General features: G+C 41.2%; 1 protein-coding gene across 2 annotated transcripts in view; it reads right to left on the minus strand.

Moving 5' to 3' along the window:
- Positions 1 to 18,473, minus strand: part of kcnc1b (potassium voltage-gated channel subfamily C member 1b) — a 73,852-nt gene that overhangs the window by 13,858 nt on the left and 41,521 nt on the right. For both annotated transcript variants that reach the window (XM_036968853.2, XM_036968852.2), the window contains exon 3: positions 13,518 to 13,694. In XM_036968853.2, coding sequence (XP_036824748.2) covers positions 13,518 to 13,694 — 177 coding nt within the window. The remainder of the gene's footprint in view (positions 1 to 13,517; positions 13,695 to 18,473) is intronic.

The following is an 18,473-nucleotide window of genomic DNA, read 5'->3' on the forward strand; positions in this document are numbered from 1 at the left end:
TGGAGAATATCTTGGCAGCTACAGTATAATGGAGAATATCTTGGCAGCTACAGTATATTGGAGAATATCCTGGCAGCTACAATATATTGGAGAATATCTTGGCAGCTACAATATATTGGAGAATATCTTGGCAGCTACAATATATTGGAGAATATGTTGGCAGTCTTTTTCAATATATTGGATAATATGTTGGCAGCTACAACATATTGGATAATGTGTCGGCAGCTACAGTATACAGGAGAATATGTTGGAAGCTATAGTATACTGGAGAATATGTTGGAAGCTATAGTATACTGGAGAATATGTTGGAAGCTATAGTATACTGGAGAATATGTTGGAAGCTATAGTATACTGGAGAATATATTGGAAGCTATAGTATACTGGAGAATATGTTGGAAGCTATAGTATACTGGAGAATATGTTGGAAGCTATAGTATACTGGAGAATATGTTGGAAGCTATAGTATACTGGAGAATATGTTGGAAGCTATAGTATACTGGATAATTTTTTGGAAGCTATAGTATACTGGAGAATATATTGGAAGCTATAGTATACTGGAGAATATATTGGAAGCTATAGTATACTGGAGAATATGTTGGAAGCTATAGTATACTGGAGAATATATTGGAAGCTATAGTATACTGGAGAATATGTTGGAAGCTATAGTATACTGGAGAATATATTGGAAGCTATAGTATACTGGAGAATATGTTGGAAGCTATAGTATACTGGAGAATATGTTGGAAGCTATAGTATACTGGAGAATATATTGGAAGCTATAGTATACTGGAGAATATGTTGGAAGCTATAGTATACTGGAGAATATGTTGGAAGCTATAGTATACTGGAGAATATATTGGAAGCTATAGTATACTGGAGAATATGTTGGAAGCTATAGTATACTGGAGAATATTTTGGCAGTCTGCCACAGTATATTGAATAATATGTTGACAGTTACAATATATTGGAGAATATGTTGGCTGTCTGCTACAGTATATTGGAGAATATGTTGGCAGTCATTTACAATATATTGGATAATATGTTGGCAGTCATATACAATATATTGGATAATGTGTTGGGAGCTACAGTATACTGGAGAATATCCTGGCAGCTACAATATATTGGAGAATATCTTGGCAGCTACAATATATTGGAGAATATCCTGGCAGCTACAATATATTGGAGAATATCTTGGCAGCTACAATATATTGGAGAATATCTTGGCAGCTACAATATATTGGAGAATATGTTGGCAGCTACAATATATTGGAGAATATGTTGGCAGCTACAATATATTGGAGAATATCTTGGCAGCTACAATATATTGGAGAATATCCTGGCAGCTACAATATATTGGAGAATATCTTGGCAGCTACAATATATTGGAGAATATCTTGGCAGCTACAATATATTGGAGAATATCTTGGCAGCTACAATATATTGGAGAATATGTTGGCAGCTACAGTATACTGGAGAATATCCTGGCAGCTACAATATATTGGAGAATATCTTGGCAGCTACAATATATTGGAGAATATCTTGGCAGCTACAATATATTGGAGAATATCTTGGCAGCTACAATATATTGGAGAATATCCTGGCAGCTACAATATATTGGAGAATATCTTGGCAGCTACAATATATTGGAGAATATCCTGGCAGCTACAATATATTGGAGAATATCTTGGCAGCTACAATATATTGGAGAATATCTTGGCAGCTACAATATATTGGAGAATATCTTGGCAGCTACAATATATTGGAGAATATGTTGGCAGCTATAATATATAGGAGAATATGTTGCCAGTCTTTTTCAATATATTGGATAATGTGTTGGCAGCTACAGTATACTGGAGAATATGTTGGCAGCTACAGTATACTGGAGAATATCTTGGAAGCTGCAATATATTGGAGAATATATTGGAAGCTATAGTATACTGGAGAATATATTGGAAGCTACAGTATACTGGAGAATATGTTGGCAGCTACAGTATACTGGAGAATATATTGGAAGCTGCAATATATTGGAGAATATATTGGAAGCTATAGTATACTGGAGAATATATTGGAAGCTATAGTATACTGGATAATATATTGGAAGCTATAGTATACTGGAGAATATGTTGGAAGCTATAGTATACTGGAGAATATATTGGAAGCTATAGTATACTGGAGAATATATTGGAAGCTATAGTATACTGGAGAATATATTGGAAGCTATAGTATACTGGAGAATATGTTGGAAGCTATAGTATACTGGAGAATATATTGGAAGCTATAGTATACTGGAGAATATATTGGAAGCTATAGTATACTGGAGAATATGTTGGAAGCTATAGTATACTGGAGAATATGTTGGAAGCTATAGTATACTGGAGAATATAATGGAAGCTATAGTATACTGGAGAATTTGTTGGAAGCTAAAGTATACTGGAGAATATATTGGAAGCTATAGTATACTGGAGAATATATTGGAAGCTATAGTATACTGGAGAATATCTTGGCAGCTACAGTATATTGGAGAATATGTTGGCAGCTACAATATATTGGAGAATATCTTGGCAGCTACAATATCTTGGATAATATCTTGGCAGCTACAGTATATTGGAGAATATGTTGGCAGCTACAGTATATTGGAGAATATCTTGGCAGCTACAATATATTGGATAATATGTTGGCAGCTACAGTATACTGGAGAATATCTTGGCAGCTACAATATATTGGAGAATATCTTGGCAGCTAAAATATATTGGAGAATATCTTGGCAGCTACAATATATTGGAGAATATCTTGGCAGCTAAAATATATTGGAGAATATCTTGGCAGCTACAATATATTGGATAATATCTTGGCAGCTACAATATATTGGAGAATATCTTGGCAGCTACAATATATTGGAGAATATCTTGGCAGCTACAATATATTGGAGAATATCTTGGCAGCTACAATATATTGGAGAATATGTTGGCAGTCTTTTTCAATATATTGGATAATATGTTGGCAGCTACAACATATTAGATAATGTGTCGGCAGCTACAGTATACAGGAGAATATGTTGGAAGCTATAGTATACTGGAGAATATGTTGGAAGCTATAGTATACTGGAGAATATGTTGGAAGCTATAGTATACTGGAGAATATGTTGGAAGCTATAGTATACTGGAGAATATATTGGAAGCTATAGTATACTGGAGAATATGTTGGAAGCTATAGTATACTGGAGAATATGTTGGAAGCTATAGTATACTGGAGAATATGTTGGAAGCTATAGTATACTGGAGAATATGTTGGAAGCTATAGTATACTGGAGAATATGTTGGAAGCTATAGTATACTGGATAATTTTTTGGAAGCTATAGTATACTGGAGAATATATTGGAAGCTATAGTATACTGGAGAATATATTGGAAGCTATAGTATACTGGAGAATATGTTGGAAGCTATAGTATACTGGAGAATATATTGGAAGCTATAGTATACTGGAGAATATGTTGGAAGCTATAGTATACTGGAGAATATATTGGAAGCTATAGTATACTGGAGAATATGTTGGAAGCTATAGTATACTGGAGAATATGTTGGAAGCTATAGTATACTGGAGAATATATTGGAAGCTATAGTATACTGGAGAATATGTTGGAAGCTATAGTATACTGGAGAATATGTTGGAAGCTATAGTATACTGGAGAATATATTGGAAGCTATAGTATACTGGAGAATATGTTGGAAGCTATAGTATACTGGAGAATATTTTGGCAGTCTGCCACAGTATATTGAATAATATGTTGACAGTTACAATATATTGGAGAATATGTTGGCTGTCTGCTACAGTATATTGGAGAATATGTTGGCAGTCATTTACAATATATTGGATAATATGTTGGCAGTCATATACAATATATTGGATAATGTGTTGGGAGCTACAGTATACTGGAGAATATCCTGGCAGCTACAATATATTGGAGAATATCTTGGCAGCTACAATATATTGGAGAATATCCTGGCAGCTACAATATATTGGAGAATATCTTGGCAGCTACAATATATTGGAGAATATCTTGGCAGCTACAATATATTGGAGAATATGTTGGCAGCTACAATATATTGGAGAATATGTTGGCAGCTACAATATATTGGAGAATATCTTGGCAGCTACAATATATTGGAGAATATCCTGGCAGCTACAATATATTGGAGAATATCTTGGCAGCTACAATATATTGGAGAATATCTTGGCAGCTACAATATATTGGAGAATATCTTGGCAGCTACAATATATTGGAGAATATGTTGGCAGCTACAATATATTGGAGAATATCTTGGCAGCTACAATATATTGGAGAATATCTTGGCAGCTACAATATATTGGAGAATATCCTGGCAGCTACAATATATTGGAGAATATCTTGGCAGCTACAATATATTGGAGAATATCCTGGCAGCTACAATATATTGGAGAATATCTTGGCAGCTACAATATATTGGAGAATATCTTGGCAGCTACAATATATTGGAGAATATCTTGGCAGCTACAATATATTGGAGAATATGTTGGCAGCTATAATATATAGGAGAATATGTTGCCAGTCTTTTTCAATATATTGGATAATGTGTTGGCAGCTACAGTATACTGGAGAATATGTTGGCAGCTACAGTATACTGGAGAATATCTTGGAAGCTGCAATATATTGGAGAATATATTGGAAGCTATAGTATACTGGAGAATATATTGGAAGCTACAGTATACTGGAGAATATGTTGGCAGCTACAGTATACTGGAGAATATATTGGAAGCTGCAATATATTGGAGAATATATTGGAAGCTATAGTATACTGGAGAATATATTGGAAGCTATAGTATACTGGATAATATATTGGAAGCTATAGTATACTGGAGAATATGTTGGAAGCTATAGTATACTGGAGAATATATTGGAAGCTATAGTATACTGGAGAATATATTGGAAGCTATAGTATACTGGAGAATATGTTGGAAGCTATAGTATACTGGAGAATATATTGGAAGCTATAGTATACTGGAGAATATATTGGAAGCTATAGTATACTGGAGAATATGTTGGAAGCTATAGTATACTGGAGAATATGTTGGAAGCTATAGTATACTGGAGAATATATTGGAAGCTATAGTATACTGGAGAATTTGTTGGAAGCTAAAGTATACTGGAGAATATATTGGAAGCTATAGTATACTGGAGAATATATTGGAAGCTATAGTATACTGGAGAATATCTTGGCAGCTACAGTATATTGGAGAATATGTTGGCAGCTACAATATATTGGAGAATATCTTGGCAGCTACAATATATTGGATAATATCTTGGCAGCTACAGTATATTGGAGAATATGTTGGCAGCTACAATATATTGGATAATATCTTGGCAGCTACAATATATTGGAGAATATGTTGGCAGCTACAGTATATTGGAGAATATCTTGGCAGCTACAATATATTGGATAATATGTTGGCAGCTACAGTATACTGGAGAATATCTTGGCAGCTACAGTATACTGGAGAATATCTTGGCAGCTACAGTATATTGGAGAATATCTTGGCAGCTACAATATATTGGATAATATGTTGGCAGCTACAGTATACTGGAGAATATCTTGGCAGCTACAATATATTGGAGAATATCTTGGCAGCTAAAATATATTGGAGAATATGTTGGCAGCTACAATATATTGGAGAATATGTTGGAAGCTATAGTATATTGGAGAATATGTTGGGAGCTATAGTATATTGGAGAATATGTTGGGAGCTATAGTACATTGGAGAATATATTGGCAGCCTGCTACAGTATATTGGATAATATATTGGCAGCCTGCTACAGTAAAGTATAGAATATGTTGGCAATTAGAATACATTGGAGAATATGTTGACAGTCTGTTACAGTATATTGGAGAATATGTTGGTAGTCTGCTACAGTATATTGGAGAATATGTTTGCAGTCTGCTATAATATATTGGAGAAGATTTTGGCAGTCTGCTACAATATATTGGAGAATATTTTGGCAGTCTGCTACAATATATTGGAGAAGATTTTGGCAGTCTGCTATAATATATTGGAGAATATGTTTGCAGTCTGCTATAATATATTGGAGAAGATTTTGGCAGTCTGCTACAATATATTGGAGAAGATTTTGGCAGTCTGCTACAGTATATTGGAGAAGATTTTGGCAGTCTGCTACAATATATTGGAGAATATTTTGGCAGTCTGCTACAATATATTGGAGAATATGTTTGCAGTCTGCTACAATATATTGGAGAATATTTTGGCAGTCTGCTACAATATATTGGAGAAGATTTTGGCAGTCTGCTATAATATATTGGAGAATATGTTGACAGTCCTCTAGTGTATTGGAAATTATTTTGGCAGCCCGCTGTATATTGGAAAATATGTTGACAGCTATAGTATATTAGGGAATGTGTTGGCAGCTACAGCTTATTGGTGAATATCTTGGCAGGGTGCCACAGTATACTGGGAAAATGAAGACAGGCTACTACAGTATAATGGAGAATATGTTGGCAGTCTGAAACAGTATATTGGAGAATATGTTGGCAGTCTGAAACAGTATATTGGAGAATATGTTGGCAGTTTGAAACAGTATACTGGAGAATATGTTGGCAGTCTGCTATAGTATATTGGAGAATATATTTGGTAGCTATAGTACATTGGAGAATTTGTTTGGTAGCTATAGTACATTGGAGAATATATTTGGTAGCTATAGTATATTGGATAATATATTTGGTAGCTATAGTACATTGGAGAATATGTTTGGTAGCTATAGTATATTGGAGAATATATTTGGTAGCTATAGTATATTGGAGAATATATTTGGTAGCTATAGTACATTGGAGAATATGTTTGGTAGCTATAGTATATTGGAGAATATATTTGGTAGCTATAGTACATTGGAGAATATGTTGGCAGTCTGAAACAGTATATTGGAGAATATGTTGGCAGTCTGCAGCAGTATATTGGAGAATATGTTGTCAGTCTGCTACAGTATATTGGAGAATATGTTGTCAGTCTGCTACAGTATATTGGAGAATATGTTGGCAGTCTGCTACAGTATATTGGAGAATATGTTGACAGTCTGAAACAGTATATTGGAGAATATGTTGGCAGTCTGCTACAGTATATTGGAGAATATGTTGTCAGTCTGCTACAATATATTGGAGAATATGTTGTCAGTCTCCTGAAGTATATTGGAGAATATGTTGGCAGTCTGAAACAGTATATTGGAGAATATGTTGTCAGTCTGCAGCAGTATATTGGAGAAAATGTTGTCAGTCTCCTGCAGTATATTGGAGAATATGTTGGCAGCTACAATAAACTGGAGAATATGTTGTCAGTCTGCTACAGTATATTGGAGAATATCCTGGCAGCTACAATATATTTATTTTATTTTACCCCTTTTTCTTGTGATGAGACAAGGATTTCCTGAACAAGGCAGTTAACCCACTGTTCCTAGGCCGTCATTGAAAATAAGAATTTGTTCTTAACTGACTTGCCTAGTTAAATAAAGGTAAATAATTAGTAGTGCAGATATACAAGGCAGCTACATACACCTTACTGCCAGTAAAAACACCTTGCTGCCAGTAAAAACACCTTACTGCCAGTAAAAACACCTTACTGCCAGTAAAAACACCTTACAGCCAGTAAAAACACCTTACAGCCAGTAAAAACACCTTACAGCCAGTAAAAACACCTTACAGCCAGTAAAAACACCTTACTGCCAGTAAAAACACCTTACTGCCAGTAAAAACACCTTACAGCCAGTAAAAACACCTTACTGCCAGTAAAAACACCTTACTGCCAGTAAAAACACCTTACTGCCAGTAAAAACACCTTACTGCCAGTAAAAACACATTACTGCCAGTAAAAACACCTTACTGCCAGTAAAAACACCTTACTGCCAGTAAAAACACCTTACAGCCAGTAAAAACACCTTACAGCCAGTAAAAACACCTTACAGCCAGTAAAAACACCTTACAGCCAGTAAAAACACCTTACTGCCAGTAAAAACACAAAACATACACAACAACACCTTCTTCACAAGCAGGCATTTTATTTAATATAAAAATTATAAAATTGGTTGTCTTGTTTGTGCCTCTTTTTTTTCTTCTTCATTAAAAGCCTTTCCACCAAGAGAGTGGGGCTCTCTCTTCATCATAGCTGCAACGCCACCTCCAAAAGGATCGCGTTAAAATACAAGTGGTGTGCTTTATTCTATTCAATGGCAGGATGCTAAGACTCCCTCTAAGCATTAAACCCCCTATTAAACCTTCAGGCCTGCCTAAGGGAATGTTACCGTCTGTCTTGATGTATTATGTATCTAATTTTAAAAAAAGGCCAAGGGATCCTTGGTGTCTGATTACGTGTTAAAATACTGGGTTTGCATCCCAAACGGCACCCTATTCCCCTTTTAATCGTGCACTTCTTTTGATCGGAGGCTCTGGTCAAAAGTAGTGCACTATATAGAGAATAGGGTGCCATTTTGGGACACAGGACTTGTCCCTTTGCACCACCTGAATCTGATGGTCTCGTGGGCCATTCAATAATTCCCAGTAATGTCCTGCCCATCGGTTTTTGACTAAGTATTATGAGAAGCCCATGGCCTTTGCTAAACGTTTTTTTTTTTTTTACGCTTAAGTCTGTGCACATTACTGTATTTAAGTTTCATCTACAAAGACTCTGAAAACAAATACGTTGGGCAAAATTAAGATAAAACATTTGTAAAAGTGACTGCTATCTATTGTTAGGAGTGAGTCATTTAACCAGAATGGAGAATTGCTGGAATAATTTACCAAACTCATTACAATTGGATGTGGTGGGTGCTACTCTGGGAGTTTAAAGAGTTGGTTGACGACCTAGGGTGTGGTGGTTGCTCCTCTGGGAGTTTAAAGAGTTGGTTGACGACCTAGGGTGTGGTGGGTGCTCCTCTGGGAGTTTAAAGAGTTGGTTGACGACCTAGGGTGTGGTGGGTGCCGCTCTGGGAGTTTAAAGAGTTGGTTGACGACCTAGGGTGTGGTGGGGGCTGCCCTGGGAGTTTAAAGAGTTGGTTGACGACCTAGGGTGTGGTGGGGGCTGCCCTGGGAGTTTAAAGAGTTGGTTGATGACCTAGGGTGTGGTGGGTGCTCCTCTGGGAGTTTAAAGAGTTGGTTGACGACCTAGGGTGTGGTGGGTGCTACTCTGGGAGTTTAAAGAGTTGGTTGACGACCTAGGGTGTGGTGGGTGCCGCTCTGGGAGTTTAAAGAGTAGGTTGACGACCTAGGGTGTGGTGGGTGCTACTCTGGGAATTTAAAGAGTTGGTTGACGACCTAGGGTGTGGTGGGTGCCGCTCTGGGAGTTTAAAGAGTTGGTTGACGACCTAGGGTGTGGTGGGTGCTCCTCTGGGAGTTTAAAGAGTTGGTTGACGACCTAGGGTGTGGTGGGTGCTGCTCTGGGAGTTTAAAGAGTTGGTTGACGACCTAGGGTGTGGTGGGTGCTCCTCTGGGAGTTTAAAGAGTTGGTTGACGACCTAGGGTGTGGTGGGTGCTCCTCTGGGAGTTTAAAGAGTTGGTTGACGACCTACGGTGTGGTGGGTGCTCCTCTGGGAGTTTAAAGAGTTGGTTGACGACCTAGGGTGTGGTGGGTGCTCCTCTGGGAGTTTAAAGAGTTGGTTGACGACCTAGGGTGTGGTGGGTGCTCCTCTGGGAGTTTAAAGAGTTGGTTGATGACCTAGGGTGTGGTGGGTGCTCCTCTGGGAGTTTAAAGAGTTGGTTGACGACCTAGGGTGTGGTGGGTGCTGCTCTGGGAGTTTAAAGAGTTGGTTGACGACCTAGGGTGTGGTGGGTGCTACTCTGGGAGTTTAAAGAGTTGGTTGACGACCTAGGGTGTGGTGGGTGCTCCTCTGGGAGTTTAAAGAGTTGGTTGATGACCTAGGGTGTGGTGGGTGCTCCTCTGGGAGTTTAAAGAGTTGGTTGATGACCTAGGGTGTGGTGGGTGCTGCCCTGGGAGTTTAAAGAGTTGGTTGACGACCTAGGGTGTGGTGGGTGCTGCTCTGGGAGTTTAAAGAGTTGGTTGATGACCTAGGGTGTGGTGGGTGCTGCTCTGGGAGTTTAAAGAGTTGGTTGACGACCTAGGGTGTGGTGGGTGCTGCCCTGGGAGTTTAAAGAGTTGGTTAACGACCTAGGGTGTGGTGGGTGCTGCTCTGGGAGTTTAAAGAGTTGGTTGACGACCTAGGGTGTGGTGGGTGCTCCTCTGGGAGTTTAAAGAGTTGGTTGACGACCTAGGGTGTGGTGGGTGCTACTCTGGGAGTTTAAAGAGTTGGTTGACGACCTAGGGTGTGGTGGGTGCTGCTCTGGGAGTTTAAAGAGTTGGTTGATGACCTAGGGTGTGGTGGGTGCTCCTCTGGGAGTTTAAAGAGTTGGTTGACGACCTAGGGTGTGGTGGGTGCTGCTCTGGGAGTTTAAAGAGTTGGTTGACGACCTAGGGTGTGGTGGGTGCTGCTCTGGGAGATTAAAGAGTTGGTTGATGACCTAGGGTGTGGTGTGTGCTGCTCTGTGAGTTTAAAGACTTGGTTGATGACCTAGGGTGTGGTGGGTGCTGCTCTGTGAGTTTAAAGAGTTGGTTGACGACCTAGGGTGTGGTGGGTGCTACTCTGGGAGTTTAAAGAGTTGGTTGACGACCTAGGGTGTGGTGGGTGCTCCTCTGGGAGTTTAAAGAGTTGGTTGATGACCTAGGGTGTGGTGGGTGCTCCTCTGGGAGTTTAAAGAGTTGGTTGATGACCTAGGGTGTGGTGGGTGCTGCCCTGGGAGTTTAAAGAGTTGGTTGACGACCTAGGGTGTGGTGGGTGCTGCTCTGGGAGTTTAAAGAGTTGGTTGATGACCTAGGGTGTGGTGGGTGCTGCTCTGGGAGTTTAAAGAGTTGGTTGACGACCTAGGGTGTGGTGGGTGCTGCCCTGGGAGTTTAAAGAGTTGGTTAACGACCTAGGGTGTGGTGGGTGCTGCTCTGGGAGTTTAAAGAGTTGGTTGACGACCTAGGGTGTGGTGGGTGCTCCTCTGGGAGTTTAAAGAGTTGGTTGACGACCTAGGGTGTGGTGGGTGCTACTCTGGGAGTTTAAAGAGTTGGTTGACGACCTAGGGTGTGGTGGGTGCTGCTCTGGGAGTTTAAAGAGTTGGTTGATGACCTAGGGTGTGGTGGGTGCTCCTCTGGGAGTTTAAAGAGTTGGTTGACGACCTAGGGTGTGGTGGGTGCTGCTCTGGGAGTTTAAAGAGTTGGTTGACGACCTAGGGTGTGGTGGGTGCTGCTCTGGGAGATTAAAGAGTTGGTTGATGACCTAGGGTGTGGTGTGTGCTGCTCTGTGAGTTTAAAGACTTGGTTGATGACCTAGGGTGTGGTGGGTGCTGCTCTGTGAGTTTAAAGACTTGGTTGATGACCTAGGGTGTGGTGGGTGCTACTCTGGGAGTTTAAAGACTTGGTTGATGACCTAGGGTGTGGTGGGTGCTGCTCTGTGAGTTTAAGGAGTTGGTTGATGACCTAGGGTGTGGTGGGTGCTCCTCTGGGAGTTTAAAGACTTTGTTGATGACCTAGGCTGTGGTGGGTGCTGCTCTGTGAGTTTAAAGAGTTGGTTGATGACCTAGGGTGTGGTGGGTGCTGCTCTGAGAGTTTAAAGAGTTGGTTGACGACCTAGGGTGTGGTGGGTGCTGCCCTGGGAGTTTAAAGACGTGGTTGATGACCTAGGGTGTGGTGGGTGCTGCTCTGAGAGTTTAAAGAGTTGGTTGACGACCTAGGGTGTGGTGGGTGCTGCTCTGTGAGTTTAAAGACTTGGTTGAAGACCTAGGGTGTGGTGGGTGCTGCTCTGAGAGTTTAAAGAGTTGGTTGACGACCTAGGGTGTGGTGGGTGCTGCCCTGGGAGTTTAAAGAGTTGGTTGACGACCTAGGGTGTGGTGGGTGCTGCTCTGTGAGTTTAAAGACTTGGTTGACGACCTAGGGTGTGGTGGGTGCTCCTCTGGGAGTTTAAAGAGTTGGTTGATGACCTAGGGTGTGGTGGGTGCTCCTCTGGGAGTTTAAAGAGTTGGTTGATGACCTAGGGTCTGAGGACTTCGTTGCTGAGGAATGTAATTGTTATTCTTACATTTTGTTTTGTTCTGTATTTTGATTGTTGTTTTGTTTCACATTGTATTCGATTGTTGTATTACTGTGATCAGGGAACCCTTGAGAATGAGACCCTGAGTTTTCCCAGAATGCAGGTGTGTGTGTGTGTGTGTGTGTGTGTGTGTGTGTGTGTGTGTGTGTGTGTGTGTGTGTGTGTGTGTGTGTGTGTGTGTGTGTGTGTGTGTGTGTGTGTGTGTGTGTGTGTGTGTGTGTAGGGCTGGGCAATATCACCAAAACATAATATCCCAATATGTTTCTCATTTTGGGCAGTATTGTGGTATTTTATGTTCCAGAATAATCCAATTTGCAATATGTTTTATCAATAGTGCATGTTCCTTATATGGTAACACATTAGTTCTACGTATTTTTTAATGTATTTTACATGCTGATGGTTTTCTACTCAACCAAACGAGGACAAAGCACATTTCATTCAAATTAGCACTTTATCAAAAATATCGTTATAGACAATATTGTAAAAAAAAATCCATACCGGTATGTGGATCCATACAGGTATACCAGTATTCACAATATATTGCCAAGCCCTATGTGCGTGTTTGTGTGTTGCACGTGCACATGCGTGTGTGTGTGTGTGTGTGTGTGTGTGTGTGTGTGTGTCTACACATGCATGTGCGTCTGTCTGTGTGTCAGGTTAGCGGTTTTCGTCATGAATATTGTTCTGGAAGCAGCTCCGCAGAATCACTAGCTAGTACAGCCACAAAGTCATCAAATCAGATTTTAAGCCTAATGCATAACCCTAACCTCAAAGGGGAGAATTCAACTTCATATTCATTATCTCCAGCATCACTCCAACATATGTCAAAATGTCACGTTTCTATGTTTTGTAGTCAAAAAGATAGAGTAATGTTTACACCTTCCTCTATCCAATGACATTCATCTGTGTGAATCATGCTATTTTAACCAATTATGAGGAGGTATTGCCTACTAATTGGTTGTGATGTCATTGGAGATACTATTATTTAGAAATGTGCCATTTTCACATTAGTTGATGTTAGGAAGGTGCTGGAGATGAATGAATCTGATTTTTTTTTTTATTACCAACAAGCACATTTTTATTTTCATATATTTTTTACAATGTAGCCAATTTTAACTTTGCAGCTGGCCTATCTAAGTGGAAATCGCTCAGTTCTGGCTCCAGGACAAGACTTGACAATAAAGGTCAACCTGCGTCTGTGTGTGTTGGGCCACGGGTTGATGTTGTATAATGAATAATCAAGTCGTAGGGAATGCAACACGTTTGATAGTGGCCTGTATTTGGCTGTTACAGTACGTAACTCTCCTCCCTCCTCCCCCTGTGTGGTTGGGCTGTATTTGGCTGTTACTGTAGGTGTACGTACCCCTCCTGACTCTACCCCCTGTGTGGTTGGGTCGTTCTGCAGCTGTGGTGACAAGACAACAAGGCCGTTCTCTCTCACTGGGGCTGAAGATCTCCTCTGGCGAGATGGCCTGGTCTATATGAGGACAGTCCTCATTGGCTAGAGCTGCATTGGCCGCCTCCCCATTCAGCTTGGAATCTTCAGACAGACACACAGGAGATTCCATAGAAATAGAAATGGAATTAGAACAGGAGATTCCATAGAAACAGAACTAGAATTATAACAGGAGATTCCATAGAAATAGAAATGGAATTAGAACAGGATATTCCATAGAAACAGAACTAGAATTATAACAGGAGATTCCATAGAAACAGAACTGGAATCAGAACAGCAGATTCCATAGAAACAGAACTAGAATTAAAACAGGAGATTCCATGGAAATATAACTAGAATTAGAACAGGAGATTCAATAGAAATATAATTTAAATTAGAACAGTAGATTCCATAGAAATATAATTAGAACAGGAGGTTCCATAGAAACAGAAATAGAATTAGAACAGGAGATTCCATGGAAATAGAACTAGAATTAGAACAGGAGATTCCATGGAAATAGAATCAGAACAGGAGATTCCATGGAAATAGAATCAGAACAGGAGATTCCATGGAAATAGAATCAGAACAGGAGATTCCATGGAAATAGAATCAGAACAGGAGATTCCATGGAAATAGAATCAGAACAGGAGATTCCATGGAAACAGAATCAGAACAGGATATTCCATGGAAATAGAATCAGAACACCTAGAAGAACATTAGAAAATAAATCTGGGAGATACAGACAACAGAATCAAACACTGATCAAATAAAGCATTTTAGGAAATGCTGCTTGTCCAACTGCCAAACAAAAGACTAGAGTCGATGAATGCAACAAGTAGAGATATGGGCATCCAATTCAATTCAATACAACGTTATGTATTCCCTGGGAAGCTAACCTCCAATCGATGCTGAGGTCTGGCTAAAGTTAATCATATGTGGTTTAGAAACAAACCACTATATTGCCAGTTTAATTATCCCACCTTGAAAATCTCATAAAATGGGGTACAAAAGCTTTGTCAAGTGCTACATTCCATACTGCACATATCCTAGCATGCTATCATATCCTAGCATGCTATCATATCCTAGCATGCTATCATATCCTAGCATGCTATCACATCCTAGCATGCTATCAAATCCTATCACGTTTCAAATAAAATATTACTGACTCAATCAATTATAATAGCACTGATTTGGACAGTCAACAGTATGATTTGAAGCATGCTGCATTAGGATATTACCGTGTGAACAGTAGTATTAGTGCGTAATGGTGCATGGACTCAGATGGTTAGTGGGTGTAGTGGTGGGTGTATGGATGGTATTTTAGTATGGTACGTGGGATGGTGTCAATGTGAAAAAAAACATGTTAGCCTAAAACATCAACCCACTTGACAAGTAGTACCCTGGTACCTCAGTAGAAGCCTAGTACCTCAGTAGCAGCCTAGTACCTCAGTAGAAGCCTAGTACCTCAGTAGAAGCCTAGTACCTCAGTAGCAGCCTAGTACCTCACTAGCATCCTAGTACCTCAGTAGCAGCCTAGTACCTCACTAGCATCCTAGTACCTCAGTAGCAGCCTAGTACCTCACTAGCATCCTAGTACCTCAGTAGCATCCTAGTACCTCAGTAGCATCCTAGTACCTCAGTAGCATCCTAGTAGCTCAGTAGAACCTGTGAGTGTAATCAATGATCAGTACTAATGTATCATATAGGTGCTAAAACAGGGCTGCCCAACCCTGTTCCTGGAGAGCTACCCTCCTGTAGGTGTTACTCCAACCCTGTTCCTGGAGATACCAATCTGTAGGTTTAACTCCAACCATCTTCCTGGAGAGCTACCCTCCTGTAGGTGTTACTCCAACCCTGTTCCTGGAGATACCAATCTGTAGGTTTAACTCCAACCCTGTTCCTGGAGAGCTACCCTCCTGTAGGTGTTACTCCAACCCTGTTCCTGGAGATACCAATCTGTAGGTTTAACTCCAACCCTGTTCCTGGAGATACCAATCTGTAGGTTTAACTCCAACCCTGTTCCTGGAGATACCAATCTGTAGGTTTAACTCCAACCCTGTTCCTGGAGATACCAATCTGTAGGTTTAACTCCAACCCTGTTCCTGGAGAGCTACCCTCCTGTAGGTGTTACTCCAACCCTGTTCCTGGAGATACCAATCTGTAGGTTTAACTCCAACCCTGTTCCTGAAGGGCCACCCTCCTGTAGGTGTTACTCCAACCCTGTTTCTGGAGAGCTACCCTCCTGTAGGTGTTACTCCAACCCTGTTCCTGGAGAGAGACCCTCATGTAGGTGTTACTCCAACCCTGTTCCTGGAGAGCTACCCTCCTGTAGGTGTTACTCCAACCCTGTTCCTGGAGAACTACCCTCCTGTAGGTGCTACTCCAACCCTCTAGGTTTTACAGGGTTGGAGTAAAACCTACAGGAGGGTCTCTCTCCAGGAACAGGGTTGGGGTTAAAACCTACAGGAGGGTCTCTCTCCAGGAACAGGGTTGGAGTTAAAACCTACAGGAGGGTCTCTCTCCAGGAACAGGGTTGGGGTTAAAACCTACAGGAGGGTATCTTTCCAGGAACAGGGTTGGAGTTAAAACCTACAGGAGGGTCTCTCTCCAGGAACAGGGTTGGGGCAAAACCTACAGGAGGGTCTCTCTCCAGATACAGGGTTTGGGGTAAAACCTACAGGAGGGTCTCTCTCCAGGATCAGGGTTGGAGTTAAAACCTACAGGAGGGTAGCTCTCCAGGAACAGGGTTGGAGTTATAACCTATAGGAGGGTAGCTCTCCAGGATCAGGGTTGGAGTTAAACCTACAGGAGGGTAGCTCTCCAGGAACAGGGTTGGAGTTAAACCTAGAGGACGGTATCTCTCCAGGATCAGGGTTGGAGTTAAACCTACAGGAGGGTAACTCTCCAGGAACAGGGTTGGGTAGCCCTGCTCTCTCACACCTTTGTAATAGCACTGCAATTTCTACAGTAACAACATTGTTGTTATTGATTCCAAATTATTACATGGTAACAATTATTAACTTTGTACCAGAACTTTAGTTTACAGAATCCCTTACATATCTTTAAATTAACTTAACCAGGTAAGTTGACTGAGAACACATTCTCATTTACAGCAACGACCTGGTGTATAGTTAGAGTGGAGGGAATGGGTGATGAATGAGCCAACTGTAAGGGGGGGGGGGATGATTAGGTGACCATGATGGCATGAAGGCCAAGTTGGGAATTTAGCTAGGACACCAGGGTTAACACTCCTACTCATACAATAAGTGCCATGGGATCTTTAGTGACTACAGAGATTCAGGACACCTGTTTAACGTTCCATCCAAAAGACAGCACCCTACACAGGGAAATATCCCCAATCACTGCCCTGGGGCATTGGGATATTATTTTAGACCAGAGAAAAGGGTGCCTCCTACTGGCCCTCCAACACCACTTCCAACACCATCTGGTCTCCCATCCAGGGACCAACTAGGACCAACCCTGCTTAGCTTCAGAAGCAAGCCAGCAGTGGGATGCAGGGTGGTATGCTGCTGATCAAATTACCTTGATATAAGGCTTAATAATCATCATCATCCTCCTCATCATCACACGTGACAGATCTATAGAGGTGTGTGACACTGATGCAGACGCCAGACAGGATGTGTGAGTTCTAGGAAGGGTGTGAGTTCTAGGAAGGGTGTGAGTTCTAGGAAGGGTGTGAGTTCTAGGAAGGGTGTGAGTTCTAGGAAGGGTGTGAGTTCTAGGAAGGGTGTGAGTTCTAGGAAGGGTGTGAGTTCTGGGAAGAGTGTGAGTTCTGGAAAGGGTGTGAGTTCTAGGAAGGGTGTGAGTTCTGGAAAGGGTGTGAGTTCTGGAAAGGGTGTGAGTTCTAGGAAGGGTGTGAGTTCTAGGAAGGGTGTGAGTTCTGGGAAGGGTGTCAGTTCTGGGAAGTGTGTGAGTTCTGAGAAGGGTGTGAGTTCTAGGAAGGGTGTGAGTTCTAGGAAGGGTGTGAGTTCTAGGAAGGGTGTGAGTTCTAGGAAGGGTGTGAGTTCTAGGAAGGGTGTGAGTTCTAGGAAGGGTGTGAGTTCTGGGAAGGGTGTCAGTTCTGGGAAGTGTGGGAGTTCTGAGAAGGGTGTGAGTTCTAGGAAGGGTGTGAGTTCTAGGAAGGGTGTGAGTTCTAGGAAGGGTGTGAGTTCTAGGAAGGGTGTGAGTTCTAGGAAGGGTGTGAGTTCGAGGAAGGGTGTGAGTTCGAGGAAGGGTGTGAGTTCTAGGAAGGCGGCACTGAGTCATGGGCTACAACCTAAATGGTACCATATTCCCTACATAGTGCAATGATTCTGACCAGGGCCCACTGGACTATAGGAAACAGGGTACTGAGAACTGGTGCATTACTCATGGTCCTACTCCATATCTCCCTCTTTACTCCCTTTCTCAGAGTCTCAATCTGTAAATCATACAGCTTATTGATCCTTGAATGAGAGATTCATTTGTTTAAATCGGATGTGGCTGAGTCATCTGATTGAGACAGGAGAGGGAGGGCGTCTACAGACAAACAGTGAGACAGCAGAACGATGATGGGAAGTTGCAGGACAGTTGAGAACAGAGAACAGATAAGAGAGGAAGAGGACAGAGAAGAGAGGAGAGAGGAAGAGAACAGAGAAGAGAGGACGAGAACAGAGAACAGAGGAAGAGAACAGAGAAAAGAGGAAGAGGACGAGAACAGAGAAGAGAGTAAGAGGACAGAGAAGAGAGGAAGAGAACAGAGAAGAGGAAGAGAACAGACAAGAGAGGAAGAGAACAAAGAGAGGAAGAGAACAGAGAACAGAGAAGAGAGGAAGAGAACAGAGAAGAGAGAAGAGAGGAAGAGAAGAGAGGAAGAGAACAGAGAACAGAGGAAGAGAGGAAGAG

Source organism: Oncorhynchus mykiss, chromosome 4 (assembly GCF_057628025.1).
Source record: "Oncorhynchus mykiss isolate SJ-2025 chromosome 4, ASM5762802v1, whole genome shotgun sequence".
In the NCBI taxonomy this organism is placed as follows: domain Eukaryota; kingdom Metazoa; phylum Chordata; class Actinopteri; order Salmoniformes; family Salmonidae; genus Oncorhynchus; species Oncorhynchus mykiss.